Below are 17793 nucleotides of genomic sequence, written 5' to 3' on the forward strand. Positions count from 1 at the left end.
TACGTCATGCTCAGGTCTGACACTTTCCAGTTAATCACTACCACCTTTACTGTCTTTTGAGATACATAAAAAATGTCATGTAAAAACTACAAAACTGTTCAGCTCTGTTATTGGCACCAGCTACGAAAGGAGAGGAAAACTTTCTGTCAGTATATTGGGGAGATTCTGTTTTATTACAGAAAAGCAAAGAGAGAGGCAGTGCTGATATATAGGTAGACAAAACAAAACAATACAAAAAAAAAAAACACAGAGCAGTTTCATAACTGAATGGACACTGTATAATTCAAAACCATTTTTCTAGGAAACTAATGAACAGAAGTGACAATGAAGATAAAAGTAACAATAATGATAATGAAACAAGTATCCAGGAAATCACTTTTGGAGGAAGAGGAGAAATTTATCAATATTAAGAAACATCCATGAAGCTACTTTTCTAACAGCATCTCTGAGCTCGTTTCTTATGCTGTAGATGAGGGGGTTCACTACTGGAGGCACCACCGAGTACAGAACTGCCACCACCAGATCCAGGGATGGGGAAGAGACGGAGGGGGTCTTCAGGTAGGCAAAAAAGGCAGTGCTGAGAAACAGGGAGACCACAAACAGGTGAGGGAGGCATGTGGAGAAGATTTTGTGCCGTCCCTGCTCCGAGGGCATCCTCAGCACTGCCATGAAGATCTGCACATAGGACAGCACGATGAAAACAAAACAGCCAAACCCCAAAAAAGCACTGAACATGAGAAATCCAACTTCCCTGAGGTAGGAGTCTGTGCAGGAGAGCTTGAGGATCTGGGGAACTTCACAGAAGAACTGCTCCACAGCATTGCCTTGGCAGAGGGGCAGGGAAAATGTATTGGCAGTGTGCAGCAGAGCATAGAGAACCCCACTGCCCCAGGCAGCTGCTGCCATCTGGGCACAAGCTCTGCTGCCCAGGAGGCTCCCATAGTGCAGGGGCTTGCAGATGGCAACGTAGCGGTCGTAGGACATGATGGTGAGAAGAGAATACTCTGCTGAAAACAAAAAGAAGAAGGAAAAGACCTGTGCAGCACACCCTGAGTAGGAGATGGCCTTGGTGTCCCAGAGGGAATTGGCCACGGCTTTGGGGAGAGTGGTGGAGATGCAGCCCAGGTCGAGGAGGGTGAGGTTGAGGAGGAAGAAGTACATGGGGGTGTGGAGGCGGTGGTCGCAGGCTACGGCGGTGAGGATGAGGCCGTTGCCCAGGAGGGCAGCCAGGTAGATGGCCAGGAAGAGCGCGAAGTGCAGGAGCTGCTGCTCCCACGTGTCTGCGAATGGCAGGAGGAGGAACTCGGTGATGGAGCTGCTGTTGGACATCTGATCTTCCTGGACAAAGGGAACTACACAAGGAAGAAAAGATGGTGATAAACTAGGAGAGACAACTCTGAGGAAAACCTGCCCCAGTTCTCATCGAAGCCCCCCTACAGTTACTTTCCCCTTTCTGAGACCTTGCTTGAGATCTGGTTGGTGATGTCTTGAGGGTGCCCCTGGGAGCAGCGGTCTGTGCTGTGGGCACTGGAGGAATCAGACTTGCCCTACAGCTCTAGGTAAATAAGAACAGGTTGTTTTCTCTGCTTTAATCTCTCTCTGATCTATGTAGCATTATAACTGTCAATACTCTTGACTGCAGAAAAGCGTTTGTGGTTTAGTTTCTTCCAGCTGCCTATGTCACACTCAGAAGCATTTTATATGTGGGAAGAAAACCCTGGCATTTGTAAGGTATTCCAGGGGAGATCTTGTGAGTCCCAGGAGGCAAAGGAACTGTCCTTACTACAGTAAGGACAGCCAGTCTTTCCGTTTGTCCTGGTCCCAGCCAGAGTCCTCAAGGGCTTGGTCTAGTTGCCCACAAGGAGCTGCCCAATTACTGTGGCTTCAGGAACTCACTGGACAGAGATTCAGCTGCTGTTGGATATTTGATCCTCCTGCGAACGGAGATCTGCTGCCTCTGAATAGGGAGGCCTGTCCAAGGAGGAAAAAGAGTTAAAATGCTATGGTAGACCTCTGTAAGGAAAACCTACCCCATTTCTTGTGGTAACCTGAAAAAAATTGCCTCTTCACTTTCGGGAAGACTGGTCCTCTGTTAGATCTCAAATTGGTGCTTCAGGACTCAAGGGACTCTGCAGGAGACGGTCCTGCCCTAGAGCAGTATACAGATGGAACACAGGGTGCTCTCAGATGAACTGTGCTTGGCAAAACTAGGAGTTTGTCAGCTAAAACTAGCAGTTTGTCATTCTCAAAATTCACCCAACTGCAGAGCAAGGATTTTTGCATAATGTTCTGCTCTGTTTCTTTATACTTGTCCCCCCACACCTGAGAAGTGTATATAAGGCATACATCCTTGGCACTTGTACTGCCCACCAAGGGAAATCTTGGGGATCCTGCAAGGCAAAGGGACTGTCCGTCAGGGCAGAGTGAGGACAGCAGTTGTCTCCATCCATCCTGGTCCCAGCTGCCCTGTGCAGGAACCTCTGGAGGATGGTCACACTCAGGTGTTCCCCTGAAAAAACCTGGATGCTGCTGAGAGCAGAGGAATCCAGGTTCAAAGGACAGATCTCCAAACCCCTCACCCATCTCATCGTACCTGAGGAGGATCTCAGCCCCCTGCTTTTCACCATGGACACAGAGGGATCATAGCAGCTGCCCACATACAGCCATCCAGCAGCATTTCTACAGCCTTAGGACTGACGTGTCTTCTCCATGGGGCTGCTAGACGTGGAGCAGCTCCCTCTCACTCCCTGCCCATGGCCCTGCTGCCTGCAGCTGTCCCTGCCTGCAGCTGGGTCTCTGTCCCCACGCCTCCTGCCTGCAGGTCACAGCCCCCATCCCACCCGCTGGGTGCTCAGCTCTGCCCTGCAGACACCTCCTGGCAGCAGGGCTCTGCCCAGGGGCAGCTCGCTGGGGGCACGTCCTAGAGACCAGGTCACACAGACCCTGCTGGCACTGCACGTGTGGTGGTGGAGCTTTCTATGGGATGAGGGGCAGGAAAGGGACTTGCTGGAATCCTTGTAAATCTCCTTGTGATGGTTTAGCAGCCTCAGCCTCTTCTTGGAAATAAAAGCACCTATTTCTATCCCCACTGAGACAAAAGGAGAAAACTGAAAGCAGAGACTCAGAAATACCAAAACAGGATTAGGTAAACCCTTCCTTGTCTCTGCTTTTGCAAAGTCCCCTTGGATACACCCTTGTGGTGCTGTGGAGCTCTGAGCAGGCTGCAGCCTCCCGCCAGCAGCAGGACCCTGCCCTGCCGGGGGGGCTCCTTCCACCCGCAGCTTCTCCCCGCAGCGCCCTGGGCAGCTCCCCGGGCAGGCTGAGTGCTGAGCCTGGCAGGCGGCAGAGGCCCTGCCCCGGCACACAGCCCCTGGGGCACAGCAGGGACCCTGCTCTGCACCACAGCCCTGGGCACCCCTGCCTGCACCCGCGGCTTCTCCTTCCTCCAGGAGCTGCGGCTGCATTGCCCTCCAGCCAGAGACTTACCGGGGTCAGGGCTGGCAAGTGTTCTCCCCCAGCGAGCTCTGTGCATCCTGCCACTTCTGCCTGCCTTTACCCACTCTGTCTCTGCAGGCAGTGCCCCCAGCCCTGCTGCGCTGGGCAGAGGAGCTGCTCCTGGGCAGAGCTGGCTCTCTGCAGCGCTGCCCGCTTGCCAGGAGCTCCCCTTGGGCCCAGGAGCCCGGCCCAGCTCAGCAGCACAGGCCCAGCCCAAGGCCTCCCTTGCTCTGCCCCCCACCAGGCTCCCTGCCCATGGCCCTGGGGCTGCAGGGGAACCTGCTGGGAAACAGCCCAAAGGGATCCCTGGGGTTCCCTCCCTCCCCTGGGCACGCACACTTGGCAGCAGGCTCATTTCACCTAACAGAAAACCAATTAAGTGTAACAATCACATCTTCTTGTCCCGCTATCAGTTTGGGCATCCAGACAAAGTCAGGGAATCTTCTTCTTTATCCCCTGTTCAGGGAAGGGATTCTGCAGAGTCTGTTGAGACATCTCATGATGGATTTTAGGACTGGGACTAGAACGGGGCTCATCTCACTCCCATGCCTGCCCCAGACCCACAGGACCTGGAATTCCTCTGCCCTCCCTTTAATGTACACCACATGGGCACCTGAAGGTGAGCTCCTTTTCTCAGCTCCAACATCATTAATGGAGATGGAGGAAATCAGGGGGCTGCAAACACCTGGTGACATGTCAGGGGGCAGAGGGACGTGCAGGTATCTGCAAGCTCTCATGGAGGAACCCTGAGGGACTGGGCAGCACCTGGGGGCATTTCCTTGGAGGCTGGTGGGGAATGCCTTTGGCCAGCTGAAGTGACACCAAATGCACACATTTAGGACAACTAAACCTGTCCCTCCTCAGTAGGCTCAGGGCAGCCTGTAGAGGTATCCACCTGACCCAATGGAGAGCTGTGCCACAGGGAGACCTGAGTCTCTCTCTCCCTCTTCTCCATCTGGTTTTCCCTCCATCTCCAGTGACTGTAACGGCACTTGTCTCACAGACATCCCTACATTGCCTAACCTCGTTCAGGGCAGCTGTTCCATGTAATAGCCAGTTCCAGGCCTGCAGTGCTACCTGAGATGCCAGCGCTGCCCAGCACCACTGGAGCAAGCAGCTGACACGGGCAGCACAGGACCCACAGGACAGCTCTGGCCATTCATAGCTGGTACTTAACGGGCACCCCTGGTGGCATCTCCAACAGACTTGATGCTTATGAGCAAGTGGCCGCTTCCCAGGGCTGCAGCAAGCCAAGGTCTGTCCCTCCTCTATCCAGTAGAGGCAGGCAGTGCATGGACATGAGGCACATCACACTGGGTTTCCACTTGTGTTTGCAAACACTGCTGCTGCTTCTTATCCCCATCCTTCACTCAGTCAAGACACAGCCCAGTGATTTTTTCTGTGTCCCTGGATCACAGGATGTCCATAGCCAAGGACTTTGGCAGCAGCCCCTTCTCCTGCCTGGAGATCAGCCCCAGCTCCAGCACTGGCACTCAGGGCTGCACCAACACCACAAAAGACCCTCTGCTGTCAGGGCTCCACAGCCCAGGCCTGTTTCCTTCTGGCCTCAGGAACACCAGGGCGTGCTCTGCTTCGGGCCCCTCATTTCATCCTCCCTCCTTTTCAGCACATGGAAAGAGATGAGGTTTCGGGGCCCAGCCCTACACCCAGCACTGCACTGGCTCACTCTTGTCTTTCCCTGCAGCCCATTTGTCATAGTCCAGCTGACACAAGACCACGTGCCTCTGCGTGCGGTATGCCACAGGTCTCCTGAAGTGACAGACTTTAGATCCTAAATCATGACGGGTTCCTCCTTCGTTGTGCACACAAAGGCACAAGTGGTCTCCTGCAGGCCGATCTGGCAGCCTGGCTGCAAGGGGCAGGCTGCCCCTCCACCTCAGCCTCTTCCACGGGCTCCTCCTGCTCTGGAGGCCCATGGCCACGGGCCGTGGGGAGGCTGCGGCAGCCTTCAGGAGCACGCTGCGTCTGTCCCAGACGGTTCTCCCCACTCTCCTCTTCATCTGCAGCGCATGCCCTACTCCTCTCCCTCACCATGACGTGCTGAGGGTATGTTTGCCATTCCCTCGTGTACCACCTCTGCCTCCCGCATGGCAGACAGGGGGATGGTGCTGAGGCCTCCTCAAAGCACAGAGCCCCGTGGGATGTGCGGGGCTGCAATTCCCTCCGTATAACACATCCTACTCGGACAACAGCAAAGGCTGGCTGTTGTTCAGCCAAGTTCAGGTGCGGTGAGGGACTGCTGTATCCCAGGTGCCTTTGCTCCCATCTTTTTCTTGAAAAAGGCCCAGCCCCAGGACAGGCCTCAAACCCCACCTTCCTGGAAGGGCTTCCAAGATCAGAGGTGTGTTGGGGCAGGAACACAGCGGTGACTTTTCCAGCGCTCCACTTCCTATATCCAATGGCCTTTGTCACCATTTGGAGATGTTCCTGGTAGATTTGTCAAGATCCTGTGGAAAAGAACAGGGCAGAAGGGAGGTGACAGTTTCTCAGGACAAGAAGGGAAATCTCTCGTCTCTCTCCCGACCTGCGCCATCTCCTTGCTGCTGACCTCATAGGCCTTCAAATGACACGTGCTGATGTCAGAGGGGGATGTCAGAGGGTCAGAGCAGAGGCGTGTTGGGGCAGGCAGACAGTGGGGACTTCTCCAGCACTCCAATCCTTTATTCTATGGCCTTTGTCACCATGTGGAGATGTTCCTGGTGGCTTTGCCAGGAACTGCTGCTAAAGAACTGGGCAGAAGGGAGGTGACTGTTTCTCAGGACAAGAAAGGAAATCTCTCGTCTCTCTCCTGAGCTGTGCTGTCTCCATGCTGCTGACATCATAAGCCTTCAGATGACACGTGCTGATGTCACAAAGGGATGCACTGCATCACCAGGATATCTTCACTGGAGCAGCGCCAGTGCCGGCACTTCCCTGCAAGGCCTGGTCCCTGCTGGGCACTGCTTGGGTGCTCCCCACCGCTGTCCTTCTGTGGCCAGGAGTGGGGGCAGCAGGCAGCAAGGTTGCACTGGGCGACCCTCGCTGACGGGCGGAGGAGCAGGGGCACCTTGCAGAGGAGCTGTGGTTGAGGAGCCAGGGCGGGCATCCCTTGTCCTGAGCTGAGGGCCAGCAGCAAGTGAGATGGAGGGTTGCTGGAGTGTGACCATCACCTCTGATCTGACTTCTGCATTCCCAGTGCTCCTGCAGCTCTCCCCCAAAGGTGAGGGTGTCAGGAGCCCCTTCCCAAGGGGTGTCCCAGGGGCTGTCAGCTGTCCCAAGCTGCAGGTCCTGGGCTGGGGGGTGGTGGTGGTGCTGCACAGAGCTGGTGGCTGCCACGAGAGCCCTGCCTGAGGGTCCCGCTGGGCTCAGGGGACAATGTGGCAGCCAGGACTCCTGGGTCCTGATGCCAGGGCTGTCCTGAGGCCCAGGGCTCCTCTGGCCATGGCTCAGACTTCTCCTGATGGGGGACAGTCCAGGGCCAGCTTTCCCTGGGAGCCGGTGCCTCTTTGGGATCTGGCTCTGGGAGGAAAGACCTCTGGTGTCCCAGAGACTGGCGTGGCCTGCAGGTCCCACAGGCCTCTCAGGAATGTCCCAGGAGTGCCTGCATGGTGTTTTTCTGGGATGCTTGTGTATGCCTGCATGTGTCATCGCCTGGGTGAGGTGCTTGCCAAGAGGTTGTGAGCTGGCTGGCCTGGAGCCTGACGTGTCTTTTCCTCGCTTTCCAGAGACTGAGGCTATCTGGGATGCTGTATCCAAGTACATCCTGGAAGAGCTGAAGCGGGATAAGGTGGGTTGGTGTCCTGGGCCCTGCAGAGCAATCCCTGCCCGAGCACCGTGGCAGTGCTCTAAGACTGCCCGGGGTGCCCGGAGCAGCTTCTTGGCCAGCTGGGAGAGAAACCAAGGCCAGATGTGCTCTGCCTCTCAGGTGTTTGGCACACCCTAGGGCTTCCCTCTTCCCTGCGGTCTGAGTGGGGAGGGCGAGCAGAGAGATGGGGGAATATCCTGGCTCCGTGCCTAGGACAATTGCTGGGAGTCAGTCCCAGGCCTAATCCGTGTGCTGGAAACCTCCGGGCGCTTCTCTAGCCAAGGGATGTTGGCAAATCCTGTGAGGGGGGTGACGAAAGAAACAGAGGATGCGGCTCTTTTGCAAAGCTTTCCAAAGTGCCCCACCTTGCCCCATTGTCCCTCAGGAGCGGGCAGGGCACAGAGCAGTGTCCCCCTGCTCTGACAGTCATCCCTTTTCCCGTCTCTCAAGAACTCCCTCATCGGCCTTTCTGTCTTTTCTGTGTGCAGGGCGTTCGGGTTGCGGGACTCGGGACCTTTGCTGTTGTCCAAGAGCAATTCCATAGCAAAGAAGAGCCGCTCTTGGTTCGAAGGCCTTTCTTCGAGCTGGACATCGATGAGTTGTGGCTGGAGGAGATCTACTGTCCCACTGAGCTCCTCCCTGGTGAGAAGGCAGCAGCCCCCCTCTTCCTGCCCCATGTCCGGAACGGTTTGTTCTCCCTGCTCTTTGGAAAGGCCCGGGAGAAGTAGAGGATTGTCTCCGACGGTCAGGGTACAGCTTGAGTTCCCCAAAAGAAACCGTGCCCCAGGAGCTCTTTCTCTTAGCGACCCTTTCTCTGGGAACTTGTTCTGAATGTTGCAAGCAACTTGGGCTTGCTGTGGCACTGAGGATGTTGCTTCTCCTTGCAGATGGTGTCAAGATCGAGCCGCTGAACTACGTGCAGCTATCGCGAGCCACCTCCTTCCCACTGCACGTGGTGAAGAACTGTGTGCAAGAGACCATCCTGTTGTACTGCTTCCTCCTGAGGAGCAAGGAGCACGTCCCCTTTGCCTTCAGGGACATTGGTGTTCTGACGTGCAAAGATGGTTTCCTCTGCATGAACTTTTATCTGGACTGTGTCAAACGTCTGGAGAGCACTGCGGACCTGGTCGCACTGCTCCACAGTGTAAGTTGGTGAGGTTTTGGGGGCTACTTCAATTTCTTTGGGAATCCTAGCAAAGGGTGAGGAATCCGACCGCTGTTGGCCAGCCTGGACATGGCAGGCCAGTCAAATGCCTTTCCCCACGCTTGCCCCCTTAGCTGCTTTCTCCATTAACAAAGAGAGTTTCTTCTGAGCATCTGGGCGCTTGCCCCTGCAAAAAGCCTGGCAGTGTTACTGTACAGCCTCCATATTCTGCCATGCAGCTCCTCCAGAGCAGAACAAAGGTTCATGGAAGAGGCTTTGGAGGAGGGCTTTGGAGAGAAGGCTTTCTTTTGGCTTGGGAGACAGGTTTGCTTCCTGTCAATGAGAGCCGTGAGAAAACCGCCTCAGAAACCCTCCAGCAGGTCTGTGTCTCTTTGCAGAGAATGTGGCCGGCACATCTGACCGCCTTCAGTGGAGAGACCACCGCTCGTGGGATCCCGATGTTCCCAAGGTGAGTGTGTTTCCTCCGCAGCCCTTGGCTGACCCAGCGGGAGGCTTCCCACCTCCTGCTTTGGAACGTGCGCGGCTGGGTCTCCACCTTCAGCACCCAGTCAGGGCTAAACCCCGGGGACTGGTTCCTGGTTATCTACTGCTGAGTTTCGGCTACGAGTGTCTTCACCTGGAGAGGAGGGGCATTGTGGTTGTGTTTCTTGTGCCCGCGCTGCTGCGATTCCCGTCAGAGAGAGTTGCCTGCATGTGGAGGGGAATTTAGGCTACCTTTTCTGGTGCTGCGGGAAGACTGACAACAAACCCCATGCATGGACATGACGGAAAAGGGATGCCATGCCTTGCGCGACACCAGGAGGATTACTGCCAGCAAGCTGCAACGGGAAGGAGGCCAGCCTTCTTCAAGCCCGTGTCATCGTTTGTTTTCCAGGTTTCATCTGACTGTGAGGAGAAGGCCAGAGGCCAAAGCTTCCACCACCTCACAGGAGGAAGCTGCAGGAGAGCGCAGGATGAGAAGAGGTAAGGGAACAGGTCCCTGCTGTCTGGAGGTGGTCCCTGTCCCGTGCTGGCTGACTTGAACCAGGTTAAAAGGCAGTGCCCACGCGGCTGCTCTGAAGAGCTTCCTCCTTTTCTAGTTTCAGAGTGCCATCCTGGCAAGCTGCTGCAGAGGAGGAAGAGGCTTTCCGTCCCCATCCTGACAAGCTGGGAGCCGGGCACAAGGCAGCAAGATGTGGAGAAGAAGCCGTCTACCAGGTGAGACCCCTGGGGGAAGGAGGAAGGAGCCACTTGCAGCCACACAGGAGAGATGTCCCCTTTGGACCCACCAGCCGCAGGGTGGCTCCTGACACACGTCCTAGCGGAGGCCGCTCTCTCAACGGATGGCAAGCGTGCAGCACGTTTGCCTGAGACTGGCACACCAGCTTCATTTTCCACCAGGGCCCCGATCCCTGGGGGAGCTGAATGCAGGGCCTTGTTGCAGAAGCTCTTCTCCCTTCAGGAGTCCCCCCACATTGCAGCAGAGTCCATCTTCTTGTCTGTGGGAGCAAATGTCCCCTGCCTTCATTCTAACATGTCTCACCGTGGCTTAGGATTGCCGTGGCCCCATCTCCCCTGCTGTTTCTTCCAGCCTAAGGAGCTGTGATACCAGATGGAAAAGTTTCTTTCAGGCATTTTTTTCAAATGCTATCCCAAACGTTGTGGCAGGCACAAGAGAGTGCTGAGGTAGGGAGGTGGCATGACTGCCCTCCTTACCTGACGGTTTTCTCCGATGCTACTGGCTCCCCAGCGATAACCTGTTTTCCACCCGTAAGCGCACCGTGTTTCAGGGCCACAGAGGAGAAGCTGAGGTAAAGCCCGGGTGGGCCATAATGGTGTCTCTCGGCTCCTGTCCTTGCACAAGACACCGCTCCTCTCCTTCTTCCACCAAAAAGGGCCTGGATACGGGCATCCCGAGCCTTCCTGAAGGCAGGTGGTGCCACAGCTTCGCGTTTGGCTCTCTCTGTCTCTGCTGAAGTGAACACGGCCAGTCCAATACGCCCGCTCGCTGCGGAACTGTCGTCTGCTGCAGAGGCTGACGCAGCTTGCGAGCGCGGACTGGAGACCGAATTCCCCTGGGCTCATGCAGCCTCCTCCTGGTGTCTGTTTGCAGCGTGCTCCCCCCGTGTCCAGGCAGCACCCCCAGGACGAAGAGGACAGACAGGCAGGAAACAGCTCCTGAAGCCATGTCCACCACCACTGCGCTCCCTGCTCCTGAAGCCTCCAGGAGAGCGCTGCAGGTACCTGCTCTGCCTTGCTGCAATGACCATGCTGTTTGGGCCTGTGCAAAAGCCTCTTTGTGTGGAGCGATCCCGAGCAGGTCCCTTGGGATGCGTTTATTTTCACGTTTGTTACCTCCTTCATCTCTTCCTCAGGAGACGGAAGGTGGCGTCCCGCACACCTTCCCTGCCTCTTACTGCCTCCCGTGTTGCCACGAGCCATTTCATTTTGACCAGGGGCCATGGAAAAGGAACAAGGCCTTTCTGGGTCATTGATGGCAGAGGGCTTTGGTCACCGCGGGCTGTTCAGCTGTGTTTGTCACGAGTTGAGGAGCCTGGCCTAGCTTCAGGGCCCCTCGTCCTTGAGGGTCGAAGCACTGCTGACAGACCGGCTGAGGCGAGGGGGCAGGAGTGCGGGTTAGGCCTGAGGGACAGCTGAGACCAATCCTGTCTGCTGTTGTGTTTTTGTTTTTTTTTTTTTTCCTCCAGGAGGTCTGGAACCTGTCTTCACAGTGGGACCAAACAGACTGCTCATGGCCCACGTACCAAAAGCTACAAGAGCAAGCCCGGGCAGAAATGGCTGCATGGGAAGCCTGGTCTGAGGGGGAGGACCAACAGATACCCCAGGTACTGGCAGTGATCAACAGCGCTGAGAACAGCAGCGATCCTCTCCGCCAGGGCTCCGAGGGCGGCAGGTCCCAGGGTGGTGGGAGCAGGACGGGCACCAGGCCGCAGGGCAGGGCTTTGCCTGCTCCTCCCTGTGAGGGAGAGGTTGTCAGCAGAAAGGGAGGGATAAAAGCAGCAGCCAGACGTGGGCTGGCAGCGCCGAGTCGCCTGGTTCGCAGGTCCTGTTGCAGGGCCCTTTCAAGAGGTCCTCTGGGAAACAGCACCTGTGTGTCCAGTCCTGTTTGATGAGAGTGTCTTCTCCTTGCAGCGATTCAACAGCCAACATGCTTGGACCCCCCATCCTCCAGCCCAGCCCAGGAGCAAGGAGGTCAGGAGGAGGTGGAGGAAGGCTGAGAACCCTGCCCCAGCAGAGGATTTGGGAGCAGCAGCCAAGCTGGAGAGACTCCGGCCTGAGTAAGTGTGTGCCGGCTCCGTTCCCGTCCTGGGGCACTGGAGTAGCTGTTGAGTGATGTCAGGACATGTCCAGGAGCCTGGTCCCTGAGTCCTGGGCTTGCCTCTAACACCCTTTGATTCCTCCTAAAGCGGGCATGACCTTGGTTACCACCAAGGCCTAAAAATCAGGTTGGAAGGGTGGGTGCAGGTGGCACTGCATGGGTGCAGGGTCTGGATGACGGGAGAGGCAGAAGGGGTGTCTGAGAGAGGCTGAGGGATCCCTTTCTCCTGTTGTTGCAGCCGCCTTTCCCCACGAGCACGCCAAGTTTTGGAAAGGTTGGAGCCACATCGCCATCAACAAAGCGTATTCAGAAATGTTGCGGAGGCAAACCGGCTGCGGCAAGAGCAGCAGCAGCAGCTCCCCCGGTAAGTATCTCCAAAAAGGGATGGTGCTTCCCACTGCTGCAAGGCCCATCCTTCCCCTGGGGGCAGCACTGGGAGAAAGAGGGCACGTCTCCAACACCCCTCCCGAGACAGACGCGGGCTTTGGAGACTCTGGAGACTTTGGGACTGGAGCTCCCTGACACCTGACGGGGAGCGGCTGGGCACCCAGAACAGGCTTTCCCATGTGGGATGTGAAAGTCCTGTCTGAAAACAGAGGGGTCCCCTGGATGGCTGCCTCTCCCCTTTCCAAAGCCAAGAGTCTGTCCTTCCTTTGGAGAGCGCTGACACCAGGACACCTTGCCCTGAGGGGGAATACCTGTGCAGAATACCCAGGGTCCTCCGCTCCACCTGACCCAGCCCCAGGCTGGTGAGCTGCACCCCTGGGGACCTTGTCGTGAGCTTGGGCACGAGGCATCTGTCTCACTTCACGGCAGCCTTGAAGCTTCCTGGGAAGCAGACCCCTACGTGCACGGCCCGAGCTAAGCCTGCAGTATTTCTCTGTGTTCAGCCTGTACACAACCTGCTCATCCTCTTTTTCTTTTGACTCCCTAGCGCTAGATGCTGGTACCGCAGTGGAGGGGAAGGTGCTGGGAATGGTGACGGCGGCAGCAGCGGAGCTCTGAGCAAAGGGGCTGGGACGCTCCCCCGCTTTCCACCCCTGAATGGAAAATAAAGAGCACCGGGGCTCTTCCCAAACAGACTGCTTGTGTCACTTCATCCACCCTAGACTTGAGTACGCATAAGCTGGATCTCTGCTTTGAAAGAGGAGTTTGGGTTGAAAGGAGAGCTCTTTCCAAGGCTCCCATTGCTATGCCTGCGCTGTCTAAGTGTGGCTTCCCGTCATGATACTCATCGCTGCCAGTTGCGCGCATTTCCAGTGCAGAAGTCTGTGTCTCAGCCCACGTCCCCATAGCTCCCTCCTAGCTAGGGGAGCTCCGTGGCAGACCTGCAGGGGAGGCCCATGGGGACGAGGAGCAGGCAGAGGCATGGGGAATCTGAGGGCATCTGAAAGGACTCTCAGGGCCAGGTGTGCGGGTGTGTATGTGCTTGTGAACCCCGAGAGTGCCGTGTGTGTGCCTGCAGCAGTGACCTGCTGTCTCTGCCAGCCCCAGTCAGGAGGGGACTCGGCTGTCTGTGCCTGTGTGTTACGTGTGTCCTGTGTGTGGGTGCTGTTGCAAGCAGCGCCTTGTCTGTGGTCATCTGTGTGACCGGCTGTATCAGTGTCCTCCCTGGGTGTCCCTGGCACAGGTGCTCAGCTTCGTTACTGCTTGAACCTGCAAAGGGGAAACTGGCAGCCGTGTCCCTCAGCCTGGGCGGAGAGCTGGGGACCCTGGGCACTGGGCTGGGTTCCAGTGGCCGGGCAGGACCATGCTGGGTGGTATCGGTCTGTACTGGGCTCCAGAGCATCTGGGGTAGTCAGCAGGATCTGGTCAAGTTGTGTGTCTTGCTGAGATTGCGTGTACATAATGCTTATAATATGCTGGGGGACCGATCCTTTGCTTCTGTTCCCTTAGGGTTATATTTACAAGGAAACTAGAGCATTGTGTGGGCACCCAAATGGGACCTGTGCTAGTAAATTCTTGGGTTGATTGGAACAAGTGGATTGAAAAGATGTTTACAGAGCATGAGGAGACAAGTAAGAGGCACAGATGGCTCAAACTGCAGGCCTGGTGGCTGGTATTCAGCGTTTAGGGGCTGAAAAGAAATGCTCACCAAAGCACGTACAAGACCTCCTGGATCCTGATCACTTCCAGCTCTGGAGATGAGAAATGATAGTAGAGAGCTGGAAGAAAACTGACAGAATCAGGCAAAGGCTGAGCCTTCTACAGACCGAACTTTCCAAATGCCTGAAGAATCAGGTAGAGACGGGAAATGCACAGTTGCAAAGAAGTAGCCTTAACGTTCAGAGATTTAGACCTGGTGGAGCCGAGTAGCCCTATATCTACTCCAAATCTACTCCTTTTTAGTTTAAAACCACTAGTCCTTGTCCTATCACTACACCCCCTGAGAAAGAGTCCCTGCGCAGCTTTCTTGGAGGCCCCCTTTTGGTACTGGAAGGCTGCAATGAGGTCTGCCCAGAGCCTTCTCTTCTCTAGACTGAACAACTCTCCCAGCCTGTCTTCGTGGGACAACCCTCTGATCAGCCTCGTGGCCACACTTCTTTTGATGCAGCCCGCGATACGGCTGGCTTTCTTTTTTTTTATGGCATGTGCACATTGCCAGTTCATGCGGAGTCTCTCACCCACCAATGCTCCCAGGCCCTTCTCAGGGCTGCTCTCAACCCATTCTCCACCCAGCCTGGATTTGTGCTTAGGATTGCCCTGATCCAGGTGCAGGACCTTCCACTTGGCCTTGTTGAACCTCACGAGGTTTGCATTGGCCCAGCTCTCAAGCCTGTGCAGGTCCCCCTGGATGGCATCCCTTCCCTCCAGCGTGTCGACCGTGCCACACAGCTTAGAGTCATCAGCAAACGTGCTGAGAGTGCACTCAATCTACCGTCCATGTCGCTGACAAATATATTAAATAGTGCCGGCCCCATACTGACTCCTGAGGGACATGACTCATCACTGATCTCCACTTGGGCATGAAGCCGTTGACCACAACTCTCTGAGTGCAACCATCCAGCCAATTCCTTGCCCATGGAGTTGCTCATCCATCATATCCACGACTCTCCAATTTGGAGACAAGGATGTCATGCAGGACAGTGTCAAATGCCTTGCAGAAGTCCAGGTAGATGACGGCAGCTGCTCTTCCCCTATCCACCAGTGCTGTAACCCTGCTGTAGAAGGCCACCAGATTTTTCAGGCATGATCTGCCCTTACTGGAGCCACGCTGACTGTCACCAAGCACCTCTTTGTTTTCCACGTGCCTTGGAATAGTTCCCAGGAGGCTCTGCAGTACCTCATTCTCCCAGTCTGTTCCTTTGTATTCTGTGAATTGGCTAGTGTGGCTAGAGCACTTGACAGTGAAGACTGAAGCAAAAAAGTCATTGACTACCCCAGCCTCCTCCATGTACCACGTAACCAGGTCTCCCATTTCCTTCAGCAGAGGGCCCACGTTTTCCCTAGTCTTACTTTTATCACCAATATACCTGTAGAAGCCCTTCCTGTTGCCCCTGACGCTCCTGACAAGAGTCAATTCTGGTGGGGCTTAGCTTTCTGAACTTGATCCCTGGCTGCTCGGTAAATGTTCCTGCATTCCTCCTAGGAGGCTCAAGGGAGACCTTATCGCCCCACTGCCCCACGCGTGGTCCCACAGCCATGCTGCCAAGGCACCGCACATGGCAGTGCCCGATCAGGGCTGAGTCAAGCTCTTACTGACCGCACCAGGGACAATAGACATGGAAGACAGAATGCAATGCACAGGAAAAATTACACATAATAAGCAACCAAATAACAGTAGTTTTGTAGCCACGGCCACCCTCATGTCCAGTCTCCAAATGGGGTCCTGCTATCATTTGTCTTCAGTTGTTTGGTTAATTCTTGTAATTCCTGTATCTTCACGTGTACCAAGTGGGAATGATCACTCAGGTTCATATAAGACATACCTGCAAAGTCCTCGCAATCATGACCATGGACAAGTAACAAAAATCAATCCCAGCTCTATTTTGTAGCGTAGCATGCCTTATTAATATTTACGTCAAGCAGCAAGCCAGGTAGCGCAGCACTAGTGGCATCACTAAATTTACTTAGTCAGCACGCTAGGCGATTCAGGGTGGTTAACGCTCGAGCACTAGCCAAACCAGGTTCCGTACTATTCACCCACCATGACACTGAGTTGTTTTTCCCTGTATAGGTGAAAAATGTGCAGTAGGTCGCTGGCAACGAGCCCAGGAGGCTCAATTCTTGGGACGGGAGGCTTGGTGTCTGCCCAGCTCTGGATAACCAACCATTCCAGGAGTCGCTCCAGGCCTCGCAGCGTGGCTCTCAGGCCATGGCTTGGTCACATAAGCGGGCTAGCCGTTCCCGTCTCAGCAGCGCTCCGACCCGACAGATGCAAAAGGGGTGCTGCGGTGCAGCAAGACTCAGGCACGTAATATCCTGGCCTGTGGCATTAGCCATGGTCACCCATACGTTCTGTTGAGGCTGTGGGATGATCCACGCTGACCTGGAAAACAGCCGGGGGGGAGTGGGGGTGGGGTGATGGCGGGGGGGGAATCATGGCCACGGGCCGCGGGGAGGCTGCGGCAGCCTTCAGGAGCACGCTGCGTCTGTCCCAGACGGTTCTCCCCACTCTCCTCTTCATCTGCAGCGCATGCCCTACTCCTCTCCCTCACCATGACGTGCTGAGGGTATGTTTGCCATTCCCTCGTGTACCACCTCTGCCTCCCGCATGGCAGACAGGGGGATGGTGCTGAGGCCTCCTCAAAGCACAGAGCCCCGTGGGATGTGCGGGGCTGCAATTCCCTCCGTATAACACATCCTACTCGGACAACAGCAAAGGCTGGCTGTTGTTCAGCCAAGTTCAGGTGCGGTGAGGGACTGCTGTATCCCAGGTGCCTTTGCTCCCATCTTTTTCTTGAAAAAGGCCCAGCCCCAGGACAGGCCTCAAACCCCACCTTCCTGGAAGGGCTTCCAAGATCAGAGGTGTGTTGGGGCAGGAACACAGCGGTGACTTTTCCAGCGCTCCACTTCCTATATCCAATGGCCTTTGTCACCATTTGGAGATGTTCCTGGTAGATTTGTCAAGATCCTGTGGAAAAGAACAGGGCAGAAGGGAGGTGACAGTTTCTCAGGACAAGAAGGGAAATCTCTCGTCTCTCTCCCGACCTGCGCCATCTCCTTGCTGCTGACCTCATAGGCCTTCAAATGACACGTGCTGATGTCAGAGGGGGATGTCAGAGGGTCAGAGCAGAGGCGTGTTGGGGCAGGCAGACAGTGGGGACTTCTCCAGCACTCCAATCCTTTATTCTATGGCCTTTGTCACCATGTGGAGATGTTCCTGGTGGCTTTGCCAGGAACTGCTGCTAAAGAACTGGGCAGAAGGGAGGTGACTGTTTCTCAGGACAAGAAAGGAAATCTCTCGTCTCTCTCCTGAGCTGTGCTGTCTCCATGCTGCTGACATCATAAGCCTTCAGATGACACGTGCTGATGTCACAAAGGGATGCACTGCATCACCAGGATATCTTCACTGGAGCAGCGCCAGTGCCGGCACTTCCCTGCAAGGCCTGGTCCCTGCTGGGCACTGCTTGGGTGCTCCCCACCGCTGTCCTTCTGTGGCCAGGAGTGGGGGCAGCAGGCAGCAAGGTTGCACTGGGCGACCCTCGCTGACGGGCGGAGGAGCAGGGGCACCTTGCAGAGGAGCTGTGGTTGAGGAGCCAGGGCGGGCATCCCTTGTCCTGAGCTGAGGGCCAGCAGCAAGTGAGATGGAGGGTTGCTGGAGTGTGACCATCACCTCTGATCTGACTTCTGCATTCCCAGTGCTCCTGCAGCTCTCCCCCAAAGGTGAGGGTGTCAGGAGCCCCTTCCCAAGGGGTGTCCCAGGGGCTGTCAGCTGTCCCAAGCTGCAGGTCCTGGGCTGGGGGGTGGTGGTGGTGCTGCACAGAGCTGGTGGCTGCCACGAGAGCCCTGCCTGAGGGTCCCGCTGGGCTCAGGGGACAATGTGGCAGCCAGGACTCCTGGGTCCTG

At 55.9% G+C, this 17793-nt stretch overlaps 1 protein-coding gene and 1 pseudogene across 2 annotated transcripts in view; one reads left to right on the top strand and one right to left on the bottom strand.

The window, feature by feature from the left end:
• The window catches only part of LOC310891824 (olfactory receptor 14C36-like), a 60712-nt pseudogene that overhangs the window by 13183 nt on the left and 29736 nt on the right, over positions 1–17793 (top strand). The gene's annotated exons all lie outside the window — the stretch shown is intronic.
• Positions 373–4001, bottom strand: LOC310891828 (olfactory receptor 14C36-like; the record flags this gene model as incomplete). The annotated part of the gene is made up of 1 exon (XM_083854055.1): positions 373–4001. The coding sequence occupies exon 1, from the start codon at positions 1327–1329 to the stop codon at positions 373–375; it is 957 nt and encodes a 318-aa protein (XP_083710181.1). The 5' UTR covers positions 1330–4001.

This window comes from Anser anser (genome assembly GCF_964211835.1).
Source record: "Anser anser genome assembly, contig: HAP1_SCAFFOLD_54, whole genome shotgun sequence".
Classification (NCBI taxonomy): Eukaryota; Metazoa; Chordata; class Aves; order Anseriformes; family Anatidae; genus Anser; species Anser anser.